This window comes from Coturnix japonica, unplaced genomic scaffold (genome assembly GCF_054131305.1).
Source record: "Coturnix japonica strain WE unplaced genomic scaffold, WE-NBRP24 Scf041, whole genome shotgun sequence".
In the NCBI taxonomy this organism is placed as follows: domain Eukaryota; kingdom Metazoa; phylum Chordata; class Aves; order Galliformes; family Phasianidae; genus Coturnix; species Coturnix japonica.
The window spans coordinates 3,742,887-3,764,994 of NW_028188944.1; the positions used below are offsets into that span (position 1 = coordinate 3,742,887).

The 22,108-nt window shown below is 47.7% G+C and overlaps 1 protein-coding gene across 1 annotated transcript; it reads right to left on the bottom strand.

Annotated features, from left to right (window-relative positions):
- Positions 1–229: 229 nt before the first annotated feature.
- On the bottom strand, positions 230–17,161 carry LOC146752837 (olfactory receptor 14J1-like). The gene is made up of 5 exons (XM_085531294.1): positions 17,003–17,161; positions 15,106–16,031; positions 5,043–5,137; positions 4,808–4,975; positions 230–473 (listed from the first exon to the last, which is right to left on the bottom strand). Exons 2-5 carry the CDS (start codon positions 16,006–16,008, stop codon positions 230–232), a joined length of 1,410 nt encoding a protein of 469 aa, XP_085387420.1. The 5' UTR covers positions 16,009–16,031; positions 17,003–17,161.
- Between the last annotated feature and the right edge of the window lie 4,947 nt (positions 17,162–22,108).

A 22,108-nucleotide genomic window follows, 5' to 3' on the forward strand; every position in this document is an offset into this window, starting at 1 on the left:
CTCTTGAACAATTCAAAATCCGCCCTCCGGAAGTCCAAGGTAGCAGTTTTACTATTCCCCCTCCAAGTTTCACCATGAATTGAGAAATTTATCATTTCATGGTCACTCTGTTCAAGGCAGCCTTCAGCCTCCACATCTCCCACCAGACATTCCCTGTTTGCAAACAGCAGGTCTAGCAGGGCATTTCCTCTTGTGGGTTCTCTGACCAGCTGCATCAGGAAGGCATCCTCTATGCACTATACTCCCAGCATATGACAGGGAAGATGAAGTCCCCAATAAGGACAAGGGCTGACAACCGTGCAGCTCGTGCCAGCTGCTTGTAGAATACCTCATCTGTCACTTCATCCTGGTTTGGTGGTCTATAACAGACGCCCACCAGGATGTCTGCCTTGTCAGCCCTTCCTCTGATCTTTACCCATAGGGATTCAATGTTATCATCCCCAGTAACAATCTCGGTAGCATAAAAGAATTCCCTAACGTAGAGAGCCACACCACCACCCCTCCTTCCTTGCCTATCCTTCCTGAAGAGTTTGTAGCCATCCATTGCAGTGCTCCAGTCATGGGAGCAATCCCACCATGTTTCTGTTATGAAGTTCAGAGTTTCATTGGAACTGACTGCTTGTTCAGACTGGGCCCTTCTCTCAACCCACATCCTGCGATGATACACAGGGCCCATATGGGACATGAACTTCACACCGTCCTTGCACCCCATGCAGAGCCTGGGATCTTCTGTCCCCATGTCTTTCATTAAACATCATACAGACCTCCATCCCACTGCCCCAGGAAGGGCCCTGAGCCAACATGAGAGACAGGATCTCCCTGCCAAAGGTCTGGGAATCAGGGCTTGTCCTGTTTGCTTCTTAAGACAAAGAAGGATTTTCTTAGCATCAGAGCCACCATGCCAGTGCCTTTGCCTGACTGGAGTCATGGCTTCCAATTATCTGCTCTAATTAGTGCCTTGGGAAGCTTACTTGGTAATGGCCCTCAGTGGGCCCATTAATACTCCAAGAATCTTCACTGTTACTTTTGACTTTGTCTTGCTGAGTTCTTTGTGCAAACTTCTCTCTGCACTGGAGGTTGATGGACTCAGCACCAAATGTGCCCTGTGGCCCATTATTAACTAAAGAGCCTCTTGTGCCTTGTGCCTTCCTGTTATCTTCTTCAGGTTTTCAGAACTTGTTCAGCAAAATGGAGACAGCTTAATGAGCAAGAATCCAAAATGCAGTTATTGTCTATTTGTTTATAGTTTGTTTTATACAGGAAGTAAAAGAAGCACTTTGCAACTGATGTCAATCCAGGATGTCCCCAGTGAGTTCTATTCTGTTTCTGTGTGGAGAAAGTTCCTCCTCAATCTCCCCACCTCGCTTCTACTCTCATTGGCCCCATGGGACTTGCATCACTTTTCCTCACATCACTCTTCTCTTCTGCCATCACCCGCTCAGTGTTAAACCTCCTTTGTACCAACTCCCAATGGCTTTCCACAGAGAACCAGATGCACATGGGAAAAGAAAGAATTCTCTTTATTTATGGCCAACAAAGAGAAGGAAAGGTGATGTAATTGAATGAACAGTAAAACACAGTGATCAACTGTATGCCGTGTCCAAGCTGCTTCTATTGAGGTTTATCTTTCATAGGGAATATTTGCACAAGAAATGAGTTAGACACAGATAGGATGGGATAGACAGAATCACGGTAAAGGAGCTGACAACAGACTTTTGAGGAATGGAGCAAATTCCAGTAATCTCCCTGGGATAGATCAGCCAGGGAGTTGGGAGGTATCAACACTGAACAGGACTCGTGAGTATTTCTCACTTTGAGACGGGTTAACACATTCTTCTTGATTTCTATCTTTGTCTTCAACTCTTTTTTTCACTTCTACTGACATTAATGAACAACTTACAGAATTCATGCTTTCTTTGAAGCATGAAAAATTAAAAGAGAGAAAGTGAAAGAAAAATAGAAATAGAAAAAGAAAAAGGAAAATGAAAAGGAAAAACAAAGGATATGGAAAGGGAAAGGGAAAAGGTAAAGGAAAGAAAAAGGAGAAGAAAACGACATAGAAAAAGTAAGAGAAAAAGAAAAGATAAGAAGGGATAGGTAGAATCACGGTGAAGGAGTTGACAACACAGTCCATCAGACTTTGGCGAGATGGAGCAAATTTGAGTCATCCCCCTAAAAGTCAGAAATCAGACAGATAATTGGGAGTTATCTGTCTGAACAAAGAGCAAGGGGTGGGGAAATCTGGCAGGCTGTGGCAAGAGCATGTGTCTAAATGGCCTGCTGAAAACATGCCCTTAACGACAGCCATTTATTTAGGAGAGCTGGAGACACCTGGAGCACGAGGGACATCAAATAGACAGCAGGGAAGAGCAGCAGCGGGAGCCGGGCTATAGTCTCTGGGCATTGGCACTGGCACCGCTGTCTGTGTCCCTGAACCTGAAGGCATTTGTGTCCAGCAAACACAGTTCTGGAAAACATCGTAGTTTCAGAAAAAGAAAAAGAAAAAAAAAAAAAAAAAAGACATAAAATCACCTCAAAGATACATATTTACAACTTATAATGGAACAATACTCATGAGGTTTTCTCATGTTGAGAATGGTTAACAAATTTTCATTGATTTCAATCTTTGTCTTTAATTCTTTGTCTCAATTTTATTGACATTAATGAATATCTTTTAAGCTTACGGACTCAAAATAAATAAATAAATAAATAAATAAATAAATAAATAAATAAAACGAGATCCATTTGCTTCTTGTACATGGCCTGATGCCCCTTCGACCTTCAGAGATCCCACCAGACTTTTGTTGACGGAGAGTATGAGATTCAGCAGAGAACCTCTCCTGTTTGGTTCCTCCATGGCTTGGTCAAGAATCTCCCATCTGTGCTCTGCACAAATCTTCTGGATGGCACATGCCCTGCTGTGCTGTCCCTGCAGCAGATACTGGAGTGAAAAAGGCTCCCAAAAGGGCCAATGGCCTGACAACATGAGACTCCCATATGTCTGCAGAGGGCACCTTCCACTTGCTCTCCATGAAAAGAAGACAGGAACAGACACTGATGGTCTCCTCTGTTGGCCATTTCCATTAGCTCTGACCTGTCTGCTCTTCCATCCTCAGGCAGATCTCAGTGCACTCTCACAGAGGGCAGTTGCCCTTCCTTGACTCCTCACCCAACCTTTGTTAAGACTCTTTATTTCCCCTTGTGCTACAGTGAAGTTGTGGAAGCCATGTAACTGTGTCCCTGTGGTCCAAACAGGAGCTCAGGCCTGCAGCTCATCTATGGTATCAGTGTGCAGAAGGTGAAACACAGACATTAGACGGATCGTGGGTCTTGGATTCGACGTAGCAACATGGACACTCCATGGGCATGGCTTTGCTGAAGGCCCTGTGCTGCTCTTGCAGATGCGTGTGAATACACCAGACAGCTGGTGCTATCCCCTTTCTGGCCCTCAGCTGATGCCCAGGAAGGAGCTGTCTATCTCAGGGATTTCCCACATGGTTTACAAGCACCTGCAAACATCAGGAGCAGCCCAGGCACCTTGGGCATCACCCAGTGTCTGTGTGTGAGCAGCTGCCTCCCAGCTGAAGGACCGAGGACTCAGAGCAGGAGCTCACATGCAGGCAACTCCTTGTGCTCTTCTGAACTGAATCAGAGGAATCCCAGCTCCTGTGGTTCTGTGGGGAGCTGAATCCCATTTCAGCTCCAGGATTTCTGTCAAGGGATGAGATTCCTGCACTGCCTCAGCTGGATCACTGTCCTGCACAGGGAAAGTCCAAACCTCCCTGTCCTTGCCTGGGTGCCCTTTGTGCTTCATCAAACGAACTCTAGTAGCACTCGCTATATGTCTCCATCAGTCACTGACCACTGGACATTTGGTGGCTAATTGAGCGGATTTCAAAACACAGTCATGATGCTGTTGTCTTTCAGGAGATGTTGACCTTGAGGACCCAGGGAAATGTCAGGGGAGATGAGTGGGAAGAATAAAAATGAGATCATCTGCTGTTGAGCTGGGCCACGCTCCTGGGACACAGGGAGCTCATAAAAGTGGATGGTGCTGTAGAGAGACAGCTATGCCCAGGAGCGTCTCTTGTGCACAGAGAGACACCCATTTGCTGTGTGGATAAAGAGAGGCCAGAGTGGGTGGGAACTAGTTCCCGCCCACACAACACAGAAGGTGTGAAAAGCTGTTCTGAGCACCTAGTTTGGAGGTAGTCAGTGTTTGAGGGCTGCCTGGGCTACCCACTCAATAAGGCAGCAGTGGGAGTGGAGGCTGCATCCTGTGTGAGCACGGGTCAGTACTCTTGTCTTTTCTCAGGTAACTTGCTCTTCTGTTGACAGGACCTGATGCTAACACTTCAAACATGGTCCTCACCAGGAAACGGGCTTCCCGTGCAAAGACTGTGGCAACCCAAACAGAGGGTCTGCTCCAAGATGTGGCAGTTCAGGTCTCTGGCTGCCAGGAGTGCCTCAACCTGCTGCTGCCAGGAGAGGATGGGAAGGATGCAACTTGTGTGCGGTGTGAGCAGCTAGATGAGCTGCTCAGCCTTGTGGTGGAGCTTAGGGAGGAGGTAGTTAGACTGCGGACAATCAGAGAATCTGAACAGGAGAGGCTGGGGTCCATTAAGGACTGTGAAATTGAAATTGATGGGTGGTGCCAGGCCCTATCGGCCCCGGGATCCAGGCACACAGCTGAGGCTCCCCAAGAAGCATGTTGCCCCCGGTCACCTTGCGAATAGGCGATAGAAAGGAGTGTGCAGATGGACTGTGCTCCTGTAGCACTGAGCACTCAGTCCTCCCTTACCCCTACCAATACAAATGTAGAGGTAGGGGGTGTGGGACTGTCGGCAGAGCCTCTATCCTGCAGTTGCCAGTCAGACCAAAGTAGTCTGAGAGAAAAGGATGGGTGGAAACAGGTACCGGCAGCTCGGCGAAGTGGGCGTCCCGCCCACGACCATGCTTGGCTCCCCAGGTGCCTCTGCAAAATAGGTTTGGGGCCCAGGAACCAGAGGGAGAGGTGAATGCCGATGTGGAAGCAGCCCCACCTGTGAGGGTGCCTCGGGGGAAGCGGACACACCCGCACCTCAAAACTTCTTCCACACAGAAGGATAGAAGGGTAGTCGTCATAGGTGACTCCCTTCTGCGAGGAATGGAAGGCCCTATATGCCGGCCTGACCCTACCCACAGGGAGGTGTGCTCCCTCCCCGGGGCACCGGTCAGGAACATTGCTGGGAGACTTCCCAGTCTGATCTGCCCTTCTGACTACTATCCCCTGCTGATAGTTCAGGCTGGCAGTGAAGAAGTTAGTTACAAAAGCCTGAAGGCTATCAAAGATGATTTCAGGGGACTGGGGAGGGTAATCGAAGGAACAGGTGTGCAAGTGGTTATTGCATCTGTACCTTCAGTGGCAGGGAGGGATACTGAGTTGGGCCTAAAAACCCACCTCTTAAACAAATGGTTAAAGAGTTGGTGCAGACATAGGAGTCTTGGTTTTTTTGATCATGGGGCAATTTATTCGGCTCCTGGCATGTCAGCTGCAGACAGAAGCGGCCTGTCTCAAAGGGGTAAGAGGGTTCTAGCTGAGGAACTGTCAGGACTTATTGACAGGTGTTTAAACTAGGTAGGATGGGGGAAGGCGACAAAACAAGGGTCACTGGGTCTGAGGCGGCAGTTCAGGTCTTAAAGCAGAACTCGCTGGGTGCAGACAATGGGGTTAAATGGCATGGAGAGGGGTGGAGAGATGCTGCCTCTCTCAAGTGCCTCTATACCAACACGCAAAGCATGGGGAATAAACAGGAAGAATTCGAGTTCTGTGTACAGTCACATGGCCATGATCTCATTGCGATCACGGAGACGTGGTGTGACAGCTCGCATGACTGGAATGTTGGAGGGTTGGAGGGCTGTACCTCCTGGCACAGTGCACCTCCCTTGGGAGGAATTTGTTTCATTTTCTTATAGCAATACTTGGAACAGCTACAGGACCTGTAGCAGGAGTGACTGCAGAGCTCATTATGAGGGGATGAGTGCCAGCGGGATCTGTCCAGAGCATGGAGCAAACGCAGGACATGTGGCAAAACCTTGGAGCTGCTGCAAGGTCTGTGCCAGGAGTTGCAGAGGCTGCAGCACTGTCAGCATTTCCAGCTCTCTGGATCTGGCACACTGCAGTCATGTGTGTTTCTTGGGGGCTACCAGAGCCACAGCAGACCTGCCCCCAATATTCTACCAGTTTCTCAGGATCATGCGGTTGGCCAGAGATGAAGTTCCTAAGCCCTGGGGGTGCCCACCGCTCCAGGCAGCTGCCCAGACCATCCCACACCCCCTGCCATGCAGAGCCTTCTCACCTTGGAGCAGATCTCTCACTGATATTCCTGAATAATGTTTAACCTCAGTCCTAGATTCTAGAATCACAAAGGTTGGAAAAGGCCTAAAAGATCATCCAGTCCAACTGTTCATCTATTACCAATAGCTCCCACTAAACCATGTCCCTCAACACAATATCCAGTCACTCCTTGAACACCCCTGGTCTCCCAGAGGAGACTATGTAAAATGTGTAATTCCTAATCATACCAACAATATTACTTCCAAAACCCAAAGATGACCACAGAGATGAATGTGCACAAAACTTCACTTTGTCAGCTGCCAATTTTATCATGATACAAACCAAGGTCAAAGAGCATAGCAAAATAAATATCCCTTATCCAGCATCCAGAGTTGACAAATAATGCAGCAGGGAAAACAAGCAGCAAGCAAGGAGCTGTGCAATGCAGCTTCATGAGAAGACTCAGCAAGCTCCACACATAGGGAAACTATCAGCATCATGGCCTGCACTTCTCCAACTCCCACAAAGCCCTGTGTTAACTCGATCTGGACAAACGTGCTGTTATCTCAACCCTTGGAGACTCACATCTGGCACCAAAATGACGGTGGTTGTTGAACCCAACATGTGGCTCAGCAGCACACAGTGCTTTGTGCACTGCCCCATTCCTAATGGGATGGGGAAGAGAACTGGGAAAAAAAGTACAACTTGTGGGTTGTAACAAAGCAATTTACTAAGAGAGATAAAAGGAGAGGAGTTATAGTTATCACTATATATCCGTTGATATGGAATAGTATGTAACAGCGGATAAACAAGCACTTGCTCAGCACCACCAGACAGATGCCCAGTTGGGCCCTGGAAAGAGAAAAGACTGAGATGGACTCCCACCCCTTTCAATACAATTTCTGCTTGCTGTCCGGTGATAGAGAACATCCTTTCGGCCACTTTCAGTCTGCTGTCCTCACTCTGTTCCCTCCCAGCTCCATGTGCCCTCCACTGACCATGGCCTTGGCTCTGTACAACACTGCTTAGCAGCAGCTGTAAACATCAGAGTGTTATCAATGGTTTTCTCCTAGAACCAAAACACTGCACCATAGCGGAATGTCTGAAGAAAACAATTCCATCCCAGCTGTAACTCACATACCTGCCTTTCCTCTTCCTCTTGTTCTTCCTGATCAGGAAGCAAGGAACAGAATCTGCCGCTCTCCTCTTTGTGCCTTTTCCATCAGTTCTCAGCTGGCTCCTCTGCCATCCCCAGGCAGAGCTCAGTGCACTCTCACAAAGGGCAGCAGCCTTTCCTCATCTTCCTTGCCCATCCATCATGAAGTGTCAGTGAATAGTAAAAAGGGACCCCATAGTAGATGAAAAGGGAATACTTTGCTACAGAAAGGCAAATCATTTATTTGTGCAGTACTCGGTGCTGCTTTAAAAGCAGCCGTGGAGTTCCGAGATCAGCAGTTTGAGGCGGAAAACCAGACTATACAGTCGTTATAAGAAACAGTTAAAACAACCCAGGAACTCGTGAAAGCCTTGCAAAACCGAATTGGAAATCTAGAAGTACAATTGGAAAGAGAGAGACATAATTCGGCCTTGTTACAAATGGCTTTTAAGGAAATTTTACATATAAAATACGGGTGACACTGATATTCATGTTGCACCACAAGAAAAACTGTATCCTCAGGAAGAACTGAAAGAAACAAAACAAAGTTTTGATAAGATTGAAACCCCAATAGCCCCTCTGCGCCCTCTAATAAAAACAGAAGATACCTTTGATAATGGAGAGGACCTGGATCCTCAAATGAATGTTAAAGAAATTCCCTTTTCTGCCACTGAATTAGCAAAACTGAAAAAGGATTTTAGCCACTCTCCAAAGGAATCGGAAACAGAATATGTATGGAGAGTCAGTGTAACTGGTGGAGAAAAAATAATGTCAACTGAAAAGGAGGCTGAGGGTTATTGGGGGCCAGGAGTATTTTTGACTACTGGTAATAACCGTGTTCCCTGGTCCCTAACACAAAGGGCTGCTTACTGGGCTTGTGGTCTCAACCCTTTAGAAAGGGGAGACCCTCTTGCCATTAATGGGACAGTTGACCAATTGGTTGAAAGTGTCCAAAAGTCCGCTTGCCTGCAAATGATGTATGACAGGAAATTGCAGCCATGGCACGAATCACCTATGATGATGCCTGTGGATCCTGAAAGGATGACTCCTTTAATTAGGGGGCTTCCAGAATCGCTGAAACCCATAGGCATACAACTACAGGGAAAAATACAAACTATGCCTCAGGGAGAAAGAACCCGGCCAGCATTAGAAGGAACTGGCACCTCCGGCCATTTGCAGTCAGGGTACAATGTATGGACATGGGGGGAGGTTGCCCAAGAGTTGATTAATTATGAAAGGAAGTATGGGCCTGTGGCTTCTTCCAGTAAATCTGAGCCAGGGGAAGTAAGGCTCGCAGCAACCACCCTTGCTCCTAGGCCACCTAGCCCAAAGCTTAGTGGAACTGGAAGGGTCTCATTGCCAGTAAGAACAGGTAGGAGAAATATTGATCATAAACGTAATCGTCTCTGGACACTGGACTGGCAAAAGGGTGTTCCACGAGATTTGATGAATGGATTACCCACAGTCAGGCTAAAGAAATTAGTTAACTTGTGGCCAGAACAAAAGCCCAAGGAAAGTTGATACTTTCGCCCCCTCCCCCAGATGAGAGGGAGGTGGGGGGTGGAAAGCAGTGAAGGGTGGATGTGTTAGAAAGCTCACAACAAAAGGAGAAGATAATTGTATTAACAAAGCCCCTGAAGGGCAAGTTGTCTTGCTTTATTTTACAGAAGATCCCTGTGGGACCTTCACGGAACAGAATGGCTTGTAGCTGATTTTAACCATTTGTGTTTTATGACAGAAAAATTGAAGATGTGATCATGCTAGAATACTGATATATCTCTTTATTACATATTTGGTTGCAATAGTATTATGTTTTTGTTTGCTGTAGTTGTGAGTTGTGATTGATATCAGTCTTTGGATCTGTTTAAACTTCACAATTGGGTTCAGAGTTTTTTTTTTTTAGGTCATCCTGGCTTTCTTGTACTCTTTGCACAGTGGTAATCATTCCTTTTGACCCCTTATTTCACCTCTTTTGGTCAAACTTGATGGTGATTTGCATGTAACTCCATGGTGTTTCCAAATTCCTAATGAATTGGGAAATGAGCAATGGAACCCATCTAATATATGTTAGATGTAGTCACAAAAGTGAAATTTATGATAAAATCCTTTGCACTGATGCTTTTCAGTGTCTCATCAGTCCAGGAGTTCCATTCAAAACATGGTTGTTGGAAAGTGTCTGAGTTTTTGACAAGAAACATGTATGTTTCTGGGATTACTCCCTATGATTTAAATTCTGGGGTATCCTACACTATGTTGTGACTATAACAGTTCTTAAACTTGCCAGACTAGTATTTATATCTCTCAGCAATTGAACTGTTTTGGAAATGCTCAAGTGGAAAGTTCTTCTGACACAAAGATCCCTATTGTTTTACTTGTTTATTTATTGCTATTGGTCATTGTTAAATGTATGGTTGTTTTCAGTGTATGGCTGTTCCTTCTCACTTTCTACCTTTTATTCATTATGTAATATTTGTCTCACCCCTCCTGAAGAATCACTGAGAGGTGCCTGTGTCAAATTAAATGTTCCACCTGTTGTCTAAAGATTGATAATGGTAAAGTTAAACCAATTGCTGAAGGTATACAGAAAATAGGACATGTAGTTCCTGTCCAAACTTGGAAAAGTCCAGACCTTGACCTTTTTTCCTGGCTTCTAGGTGGACTGTGTGTAAAACGCATCTTATTATATCTATTGTGTGTTGTTGCAACTTTCATGTTTGTTTTGTGTATGATATCACGTTTCATTGAACTTATCCAATGTGTTGTATTGTCCATTGTTGTATTTTGTAACCTCCTCAAGTGATGGAGAAGTTGAGCACATCAAGAGATCTTTTGTAATCATTGTATTAAACCACCCTCACCTTCCTTTTCCCTCATGCTTGCTATCTTTTTCTCACCATCCTGGATCAGCAGTGGTCCATTTTTTAAGCAAACTTTGAGTCATGGGGTGGTGTAAGAGGTCATGCTTTTTACATTACTGTCTCAAAGTTTGCTGAAATGAACAAGTTCAGGCAAGTCCTGGCCAAGGTTCCAGGACTCCCTTTGTCTGAGACACACAGGAACCAAGGTTCGAGAAATCCCGTTGTTCAAGAGATGGACAAGTCTGGGAGCTATAAGAGAGATAAGATGCTGATTAATGGCCCTAAAGTGGTCTTTTTGTGTGGGCCTATCTCAAGGAAGATGGCCATCTCCGAGGAATTCACATGACTCTGACCCGAGCCTTCCCGAAATGTCACGAAGGCTGGGAAGAAGAAGGATAAAAAGGGCACGGACTAACCCCGAATTTGGGTTTTCTGATACCAGATGCCTCACTACGGAAACAAGGAGGTTTTCTGTCATCAGATGCCTCAGTACGTGAGCGCCTGCATGCTGAAGAAGATGCCTGCATGCTGAAGAACCTTTTAGGTAATTGACCTCAGATTCCTCCACCGTTGTCCTACTGCTGCCTACTGTCTCTCCTGGGACTGCTGCTCGAGACTCTGCTCCGTGAGACCTCGCTGCCCGACACTCCGCTTCTTGAGACCACGGTACTGTGACCGCCTTCTGCGCTGCACCGATCTGCTGCTTGCGGCCTGCTACTCTGCTGCTGCTCTCCCCTACCAACATAACAACGTACTACGGGTCGCTGCTGCATCCAGGAGGTGACTATTCCCCGCTTTAACATAATTCTTGCTCTTTTCTACCTTTTTCTATCGCCTACTTTCCCGTCCCCATCACCCTAATTTTGGTATTCGTCGCTCTCCCTTCCCCATCCCCTCAGTTGTCTATCACCTCTAATAAACTGGTCGGATCAACATTTGAATGCTCTTCTTCTTAATCTCACGCCGGGCATAACATATCAAAAGAACCTTTGCCTCACTCCTAAATTGGAGCGAGACAGGCCTTTATATGGGACCACATTCATCCCAATGACAATGAGAAGGCCGGCAAGCAACAAGGTAAGTGCAACCCATAAGTGTGACCCCATAGGGGCCAATGGGGACCCCAGACCAATAAGTGGGAAGACAGACCCATAAGTGGGACTCCAAACTCCATGATTATGTTTCTAGCCCCATAAGTGTGACCCCATAGGGGCCAATGGGGACCCCTGGCCCCATAAGTGAGGCTCCAGACACATAAGTGAGGCTCCAGCCCCATAATTGTGACCCACAAGTGAGGCTCCAGACCCGTAAGTGGGAACACAGACCCATAAGTGGGAACACAGACTCGTAAGCGGGTCCTCAGACCAATAAGTGTGACCCTAAAGACTTCAAGATGTCCCCACTCCCATAAGTGTGACCCATAAGTGAGGCTCCAGCCCCATAACTGCATCCCCAGCCCCATAAAAGTGACCCTATAGGGGCCAATGGGGACTCCAAGCCCCATAAGTGTGAACACAGCCCCATAACTGAGACCCATAAGTGAGGCTCCAGCCCCATATCTGTGACCCCAAACACTAATGACGTCCCCATAAACCCTAGTGGGGTCCCAATAAGTGTGAACCCAGCCCCATAAGTGGGTCCCTAGACCCATAAGTGGGTCACCAGACCCATAAGTGGGACCCCAAATCCCATAAGTGGGACCCCATCAGGGCCAATGGGGACCCCAGCCCTATAAGTGAGAACACAGACTCATAAGTGGGTCCCCAAACCCAATAACTGTAGACTTGGAGATGTCCCCAGCCCCATAAGTGAGTATCCAGCCCCATAAGTGGGTCTCCAGCCCAATAAGTGAGGCTCCAGACCCGTAAGTGGGTCCTCAGACCCATAAGTGTGAACACAGACCCATAAGTGTGACCCCAAACCCCATTTACATGGGACCTCGTTCACCCCAATGACAATGGGAAGGCCAGCAAGCAACAAGGTGAGTGCGACCCATAAGTGGGACCTCATAGGGGTGAATGGGGACCCCAGCCCCAAAAGTAGGAACACAGACCCATAAGTGGGACCTAAAATCCCATAACTGACTTCCTAAGTTGGACTCCAGCCCCATAAGTGAGGCTCCATACCCATAAGTGTGACCCCATAGGGGACAATGGGGCCCCAGCCCCATAAGTGGGAACAAAGCCCCATAAGTGTGACCCCATAGGGGCCAATGGGGACTCCAGCCCCATAACTGCATCCCCAGCCCCATAACTGCATCTCCAGCCCCATAAGTGTGACCCATAAGTATGACCCCATAGGGGCCAATGGGGACCCCAGCCCCATAAGTGCCTCCCCAGCCCTGTAAGTGCCTCCCCAGCCCCATAAGCGTGACCCTAAAGACTTCGAGATGTCCCCAGCCCCATAAGCAGTTCCCCAGCCCCATAAGTGCGTCCCCAGCCCAATAACTGTAACCCCTGCCCCATAAGTGTGACCCATAACTATATCCCTGGCCCCATAAGTGGGAACACAGCCCCATAACTGAGTCCCCAGCCCCATAAGTGTGACCCCAGCCCCATAAGTGTGACCCATAAGAGAGGCTCCAGCCCCATAAGTGGGTCCTCAGACCCATAAGTGGGACCCAAGAACCATAATTGTGACCCCAGACCCGTAAGTGTGACCCCAACCCTATAACTGTGTTCCTAAGTGACTCCCCAGCCCTATAACTGCATCTCCAGCCCCATAAGTGGGTCCCCAGCCCCATAACTGTGTCTTCAGCCCCATAAATATGACCCATATCTGCATTCCCATTCCCATAAGTGTGACCCATAACTGCATCTGCAGCTCCATAACTGAGTCCCCAGCCCCATAAGTGTGTCCCCAGCCCCATAAGTGAGACCCATAATCCCTATAAATATGATTCTAGCCACATAAGTTTGACCCATAAGTGCATCCCCAGCCCCATAAGTGCATCCTCAGCCCCATGAGTGTGACCCATATGTGTGACCCCATAGGGGCCAATGGGGACCCATAAGGGTGACCCCAGCCCCATAAGTGTGACCTGTAACTGCCTCCCCAGCCCCATAATGTGTCCCCAGTTTCATAAGTGTAGCCACATAGGGGCCACTGGGGACCCCAGCCCCATAAGTGTGACCCATAAATGCCTCCCCAGCCCCATAACTGCATCCCCAACCCGATAACTGCATCTCTAGCCCCATAAGTGTGACACCAGTGGGGACACTATGGGGGTCCCTGGTTGACATACCTGTACCCAGCCCCATAAGTGTGACCCGTAAGTGGTTCCCCAGCCCCATAGGTTCATCTCCAGCCCCATAACTGCATCCCCAGACCCATAACTGCATCCCCGATCCCATAACTGCCTCTCCAGCCCCATAAGTGGGAACACAGACCCATATCAGAGTCCCCAGCCCCATAACTGCATCCCCTGCCCCATAAGTGGGTCTTCATCATCCTCAAGGGGAAGAGAGCTGGATCTGCTGACAGTGCTGCAGCCTCTGCAACTCCTGGCACAGACCCTGCAGCAGCTCCAAGGTTTTGCTACACGTTCTGCAGTTACTCCACACTCTGGACAGATCCCGCTGTCACTCCATCCCTCATAATGAGCTCTGCAGTCACTCCTGCTACAGGTCCTGTAGCTGTTCCAAGTACAGTGATAAGAAAGTGAAACAAATTCCTCCCAGGTGAGGTGCACTGTGCCAGGAGGTTCAGCCCTGTGGTCACTCCAACCCCTCCAATGAGCCCAGTGGCTGCTCCAACATAGTCACAGGTCCTGTGGTTGTGCCAGCTCTGGCAATGAGCTCTGAGGTCACTTCAACTCCTGCAACAGCCTGAAAGTCAGTACAGCTCCTACAGTGAACCCTACGGCTGCTAAAACCCCTGCAACTAGTCCTGGACTTGCAAAAAGATAAACATAGGGCTTAATTCATATATGACTGCAACTGCATATGTTGTATATGTGTGAAAACATACTAAAGATATTATATATGTATAAATACATTTGTCATAATTATTATCTTTTTCTTTTTCTCTTTATCTCAACTCATAAAATTTAAACCACAGCACTGCCCCGAGTCTCTTACTGATCACCTTGGGACTATTCAATTTGATTGGGTCACGCACTGAAGAGCACCAGAAGATCTCAAGGTTTTCTCAGGGAGCAGCTCCTGAGGTATATTCCTTACACCAGCTTTGGAAGAGGCCTCCCTCCAGTTCTCTGGTCCTGCTCTAAAGGGGCCCTCTTGTTATGGCAGTGCCAGCAAGGAGACCAGCTCTGACACAGCTGTTCATATTGCTGGCTACTGACTGCAGCCCTGGATTGCTGCTGTAGAGACAACAGGACGGTCGTGAGACACACAAGACCTTCAGGACTGCACAAATGAGAGGACTTGAGAGCACTGTGGTGGTGTAAAGAGATGAGAAATGAAAAGAGCACGTTGAGCTGCTGTCTGTGGCTGTACCTCCATAAATCCAGACAAAGTAGGATAAAAGAAAAGCTAAGTAAAAGTCTATTTTGAAACATTTTTAGGTATATTTTAACGTATTTGGGAAATCTGGATACATGTTTACATGAGCTCCTAAAGTGACAAAATGGAAATTAGGTAGGAAAGAAGTGTAATACATTTTTATTTATAAGTCCAATAACAGATTTTTTGCATGTTGCGATATCTCACATAATCAAACAATCAAAGATGCATAAAACATGAAGAACCATCACTGGGAATCCTATGAGGAAGTTGTCCATTTTATGAAAGCTGGAATAGTGTGTATTGCAACACCTTCCTGAGAGCGTGCTTGATCTCCCTGTTCCTCATGCTGTAGATAACAGGGTTCAGTGTTGGAGGAACCACAGAGTACAGAAGTGCCATTGACAGATCCAGGAGTGGGGAGGAAATGGACGGGGGCTTCAGGTAGGCAAAAAAGCCAGTGCTGAGAAAGAGGGAGACCACAGCAAGGTGAGGGAGGCATGTGGAGAAGGCTTTGTGCCGTCCCTGCTCAGAGGGCATCCTCAGCACAGCCAGGAAGATCTGCACATAGGACACCACTATGAAAACAAAGCAGCCAAAGGCTAAACTGGAACCAAAAATGAGAATCACAATTTCCCTGAGATTTGATTCTGAGCAGGAGAGCTTGAGGATCTGTGGGATTTCACAGAAAAACTGGTTCACTACATTGCCTTGGCAGAGAGGCAGTGAAAACGTACTGGCAGTGTGCAGAAGGGAACAGAGTACCCCAGCGCCCCAGGCAGCTGCTGCCATGGTGGCACAAGCTCTGCTGTCCATCAAGGTCCCGTAGTGCAGGGGCTTGCAGATGGCAACGTAGCGGTCATAGGACATGATGGTGAGAAAGGAACAGTCTGCTGAGATGAAGAAGAGAAGGAAAAAGATCTGTGCAGCACATCCTGTGTAGGAGATGGCCCTGGTGTCCCAGAGGGCATTGGCCATGGCTTTGGGGAGAGTGGTGGAGATGCAGCCCAGGTCGAGGAGGGCCAGGTTGAGGAGGAAGAAGTACATGGGGGTGTGCAGGCGGCGGTCGCAGGCTACGGCTGTGCTGATGAGGCCGTTGCCCAGGAGGGCAGCCAGGTAGATGCCCAGGAAGAGCCAGAAGTGCAGGAGCTGCAGCTGCCGCATGTCTGCCAACGGCAGCAGGAGGAACTCGCTGATGGAGCTGCTGTTGGACATCTGCTGTTGTTGGGCTTGGAGTCCTGCTCAGAGTGCAGAAGATAATGACAAGTCCAGACCATTCTCAGAGGCACTACTCCTGCTATAATATGAAATGTTTTTATTCTCTTACAACAGTGTACATTTAGCACCATTACTTGCATTTAATTTCATGTATTTTAGCATTCCTAAAGCAGAAGCAGCATATGGAGCTCTGACCTTCCTCTTATTTTCTTATCCCTTCTCCCTGGATATTTCCTACTGTTTCTTGTCTTATCTTTACCCCAAGTGCTCTTAGAGCCCCCTACCCCAGCTACAGTGGCATTCAGTTTCAGTTAGATAATGCTTCCTGTTTTTATGATAAGTAAATTATTCATGCCTGCAGAAAATGAAGATAATTACAATTGGTTCCATTCTTAGAGAAGGGGTAGACTGAGAGCACATAATGTGTGACTGTTCACAAAACAAGCAAATGACTGACGAAAAATTCTCAGATCTCTGACAGCCCCTTTTAGGTTTCTTACTCCAATCCTTTTTGCCCCAGAAAAGAAAATGGAAACCTGCCTTCGCTCTCCTCTTTCCAAGGGCATTCACAAACATTCAGGCAGCAGGCAGCAGCTGTGGCAGCACAAGCCCTGCCGGGGGGCTCCTTCCCCCCACCCGTCTCCCCGCAGCGCCCTGGGCAGCTCCCCGGGCAGGCTGAGTGCTGAGCCTGGCAGGCGGCAGAGTCCCATACCCAGCACACAGCCCCTGGGGCACAGCAGGGACCCTGCTCTGCAGGACAGCCCTGGGCACCCGCCTGCAGCCCCGGCTGCACAGCCTGCAGCCGTGCTGGGACACGCAGCCCTCAGGGCTGTGCTCAGACCTTGCAGTACAGAAGCCCTCAGGTGGAGCAGAAGGCTTTTAACATATTAAAGAAACATGTGGTGCTTGCAGCCAGATCTGCTATGGGATGTCCCCGATTTGGTGATCCCTCTAGGAAAAGCAGTTGCATTGCCTACTGCATGACACTTACCATTCTGCTGATCTGTTATCAATGCTCCTGCAGTCAGCTCACAGCAGGCTCACACTGTACAAACACAGTAAGCTCTCTCTCCCTTCTCTTCTATCCTCTTGTGAACTGTTCCTCAAGCCCCAGCCCTGCTGTGCTGTGCACAAGAGCTGCTCCTGGGCACAGCTGAGCACTACAACTACAACACTTTCCACTTTTATGAGCTCCCTGTGTCCCAGAAGCCCAGCCCAGATCAGTAACAGATGATGTCATTTTTTATCCTTCCCACTCATTTCCCCTGTGGTGTCCCGGGGTCCTCACGGCAAACAGCTCCTGAAAGACAACAACATCATGACAGTACATTAAAATCTGTTGAATTAAACACCAGATTTCTAGTGGTCAATGACTAATTCCAGACATGTGCTGAGTCCTCCCAGACAGTGTTTGCTCAAAGAGGGCACTCATACAAGGACAGGATATCACAGAATCATAGAATCACCAAGGTTGGAAAAGACCTAAAAGATCATCCAGTCCAGCTGTTCACCTATCACCAATAGCTCCCACTAAACCATGTCCCTCAACACAACATCCAATCATTCCTTGAACGCCTCCAGGGTTGGTGAATCCACCACCCCCCTGGGCATTCCATTCCAGGTCCCAAAGTTCAGGTCGTGGCATTTGGTCTTGGTGAACCTCATTCCACTGGCTTCAGCCCAGCTCTCCAGCCTGTCCAGATCCCTCAGTAGGGCCTTGCTAACTTCAGGCAGATCCACACTCCCAGCCAATTTGGTGTAGTTTGCAAACCTACTTAGGATGCACTCAATGCCCTTATGCAGGTCATCAGTAAAGATACTGAAGAGGACAGGCCCCAGCACAGACCCCTTGGGAACACCAGGTAGGCACACAGGTGGGCATCCAGGCAGGTCTTGAATATATCCAGTAAGGAGACTCCCCAACCCCTTGGGCAGCCTGTTCCAGGTCTCCATCACCCTCACTCTAAAGATGTTCTTGCACACATTCATGCAGAACTTCCTATGCTCCAGTTTCTGTTCCATTTCCCCTTGTCTTGTCTCCACACACTGCTGAAAAAAGCCTGGTCTCTCCACTTTGAACCCACACCTCAGATATGAGCACTGACATGAGAGCAAGCCCCTGCATCTTTCCCCTGCAAGCAGAGCATAGCAGAGCAGACACACAGTCCCCATGTATCACGCAGTGTTATTCTGCTTACCAACAGAAGAGGCCAGTCTTTCTCTATGCTCCATCTGTGGCATACTCCAGAGTTCAAGGCACTGCAAAGATATGCCACATATACGTTCTTGCAATGATGACACCTTAGTATGCTCTGGGCTCTCATTTCAATTGCATCTAAATAAGTCCAGGGTCTTACAAGTTGACAGGAAGCTGGCAAATGTTGTCTCACTGTAAGGAAGAGCAAGAAAAATGACACGGGAAATTATGGACCTGTGAGTCTCACTCCAGTGCCTGGTAAAAATATGGAGAAAATGAAGGTGGGAGTTTTGGACAAACAGCTGAAGGACAATTCTGTCATTGGTAGCAGTTAACACAAGATCCCGAGAGGAAGGTCATGTTTAACTTCAGGTCCTTTTATGACATGGTTATCCATTTAGATGACCAAGGGAAGTTGTTATCCTTGAGGATTTCAGTAGAACTTTTGATCCTATTTCTCACAGCACCCTTCTGGACAGAATGTCCTGCATATGGCTAGACAGGAACACAAAATGGTGGGTGAGCAGTTGGCCAATAGGTCAAGCCCAAAGGACTATTGTCATTGGGCTCCATCAGGCTGGTAGATGGTCACTATCAGGGGTCCCCAGGGCTCCAATTTAGGGCCGCTTCTCTTTCATGTTTTTGTGGATGACTTGCATGCAGGATGAGAAGATGTTCTAAGAAAGTCTGCTGATAAGACCAGATGAGGAGGTGCTGTTGCCTCCACTTAGGGTAGAGAGGACTTGCAGAGAGATGTGGACAAGTCAGAGAACTGGGCACCAAGTAGTACTAAGCACCACATACATAAAGTATAACAAGAACAAGTGCCTGATTGTGCACCTGGGTAGGGGCAACCCTGGGCATAAACACTGACTGGATATGGGACAATGGAGAGAAATCTGACTGAAAAGGATTGGGGGTCCTGGTCAGCATCAAATTGAATGTGAGTCAGCAGTGTGCCCAGACAGCCAGGAAAGCCAGCTGTCCCCTGGAGCACATCAGGCAATTTATTGACATCTGGGTGAGGGAAAGGATTGTCCCTGTCTGCTCTGTGCTGCTGCAGCCTCACTTGGAGCACTGGGTGCACTTCTGGGTACCACAGAGCAGAAAGGACATCAAACTATGGGAGGGCGTGCAAAGGAGGGCACTGGAACTGAGAGATCTGAAGTTCAGAGTTTCATTGGGATTGACTGCTTGTTCAGACTGGCCCTTCTCACATCCCACATCATGAGATGAGACAAAGGGCATACGTGGGATATGAACTTCACAGCATCCTTGCACCCCATGCAGAGCCTGGGATCTTCTGTCCCCATGTCTTTCATTTAACATTATACACACTTCCAACTCACTGCCCCAGGAAGGGTCATGAGCCAACATGAGGAACAGGATCTCCCTGCCAAGGTTCTAGGGGTCAGGAATCATAAGGCAAAGGAAGGTTTTCTTAGCATCAGAGCTACCATGCCAGTGCCTCGAGTGCCTGTAGTCATGGCTTCCAAATATCTGCTCTAACAAGTCCCTTGGAAGCTTGCTTGTTAATGGCCCTCAGTGGGCCCATTCATACTCCAAGAAACTTCACTGTTACTTCTGACTATGTCTTGCTGAGTACTCTGTGCAAACTTCTCTCTACACTGGAGGTTGACAGGCTCAGCAGCGAATGTGCCCTGGGCCCATTATAACCTAAAGAGCCTCCTGTGCCTTCTGCCTTCCTGTTCTCTTCTTCAGGTTTTCAGAACTTGTTCAGCAAAATGGAGAGATATCTAGAGAGAGTTTAAAGAGGAAGAATCTAGCAGACATTTATTTTCTATTTATTTATAGTTGGGTTAAAACAAGACATTAAAACAGCACTGTGCAACTGATCATGATCCAGGATGTCCCAATGACTTCTATTCTGTTACTTTGTTGACAAAGCTCCTCAGCATCCCCACCCCATTTCTACTCACACTGGACCTATGGGACTTGCATCACTTTTTCTCACATCACTCTTCTCCTCTGCCGTCACCTTCTCAGCGTTAATCCTCCTTTGCACCAACTCCTCAGAGAACCAGCTGCACATGGAAAAGGAAAAATTCCCCCCCCCCCCTTTTTTTTTGACCAGCAAGCTGTAGGAAAGGTGATGCAATTGAATGAACAGTAAAACTCAGTGATCAACTGCATGGCATGTCCAAGGTGTGTCTATTGAATTTTATATTTTACAGGGAATATTTGTTCAAGAAAATATTTAGACGCAGATAGGATTGGATAGATAGAATCACAGTGAAGGATTTGACAACAGAGTCCATCAGCATTTTGAGGAATGGAGCAAATTCCAATAATGTCCCTGTAAGTAAGAAATCAGACAGATAATTGGGAGGTATCTGACTGAACAAAGAGCAGAGGATGGGGAAATCTGGAGGGCATTGGCAGGAGCGTGTGTCCAAATGAACTGTTGAAAACATGCCCTTAACTAAGGCCATTTATTTAGGAGAGCTGGAGACACCTGGAAAGTGAGGGACATCAACAAGGCAGCAGGGAAGAGCAGCGGCGGATGCCAGGCTTTAGTCACAGGGCAATGGCACCGCTGTCTGTGTCTCTGTACCTGAAGGCATCTGAATTATAGGGAAAAAAAAAAAAAAAAAAAGACACAAAATCCCTACAAATTCTCATATTTACAACTAAAAATAGAACAAGATTCATGACGATTTCTCATCTTGAGAAGGGTTAACACATTTTCACTGATTTCTATCTTTGTCTTCCATTCTTTGTTTCAGTTTTATTGACATCTATGATCATCTTTTAAACTTACAGCCTCAAAATAAATAAATAAATACATAAATAAATAAATAATAACAAGAGATCCATTTGTCTTTTGCACGTGGTCTGATGCCACTTTGACCTTCATAATTCCCACCAGACCTTCCATGCTAGAGAGTATGAGATCCAGCAGAGCACCTCTCCTCTTTGGTTCCTCCATGGCTTGGTCAAGAAGCTGCCATCTGTGCTCTCCAAGGATCTGCTGGATGGCACATGCCCTGCTGTGCTGTCCCTGCAGCACATACTGGAGTGAAAAAGGCCCCCAAAGGGAAAAAGGGCCTGACAACATGAGACTCCCATCTGTCTGCAGAGGGCACCTTCCACTTGCTCTCCCTGATCAGGAAGACAGGAACAGGCACTGTTGTCCTCCTCTGTTGGCCATTTCCATTAGCTCTGACCTGGCTGCTCTGCAGTCCCGAGGCAGAGCTCAGTGCACTCTCCTTTCCTTGTCTCCTCGCCAATCCATCATAAAGAATCTGTATACCCCTTGTGCTACAGTGCAGTTGTAGAAGCCATTTCACACTGCCACTGTGGTCCAAACAAGAGCTCAGGCATGTAACTCTACAAAGATTTCTAGCTCCTCAAGTTTTGTTGTTCTCATTAGTGCAATAATACAGAAGTAAACATCCTCATTGGAAAGCATCACTGGACAGAGCCTGATTGGATAGCTCATTAATGGCATTACTGTGAAGAAGGTGGCACACAGACATTAGATCCATTGTGGGTCTTGCAGTTGACATAGCAGCACAGATACACCATGGGCATGGCTTTCCTGAAGGCCCTGTGCTGCATTTACAGCTGCATGTGAGTGTGTGGGAGAGCCCAGAGACACTAGGCTGCTTCTGAAGCCATTCACTTGAGAGCCTACTGAAAACTGAGGTTTGACTGACTGAATGAGTATAAGTCTATGGGGCCAGATGGCGTGCATCCCAGGGTCCTGAAGGAGCTGGCTGAGGTGGTTGCTGAGCCGCTCTCCATCATATTTGAGAAGTCGTGGCTGTCAGGTGAGGTCCCGGATGATTGGAGGAAGGGTCACGTCACTCCCATTTACAAGAAGGGGAGCAGGGACGACCCGGGTAACTACAGGCCGGTGAGTCTCACCTCCGTGCC

Excerpts from the sequence above, each read along its gene's own strand:
- LOC146752837 (XM_085531294.1), bottom strand. The coding sequence starts at position 16,008 with ATGTCCAACAGCAGCTCCATCAGCGAGTTCCTCCTGCTGCCGTTGGCA. Across the intron at positions 5,138-15,105 it reads TCAAGCACGCTCTCAGGAAG|AAGGGAGTCACCTATGACGA; the intron begins GTGTTGCAATAC and ends CATTCCTCGCAG. Across the intron at positions 4,976-5,042 it reads CCCCCGAGGCACCCTCACAG|AGGCACCTGGGGAGCCAAGC; the intron begins GTGGGGCTGCTT and ends CCTATTTTGCAG.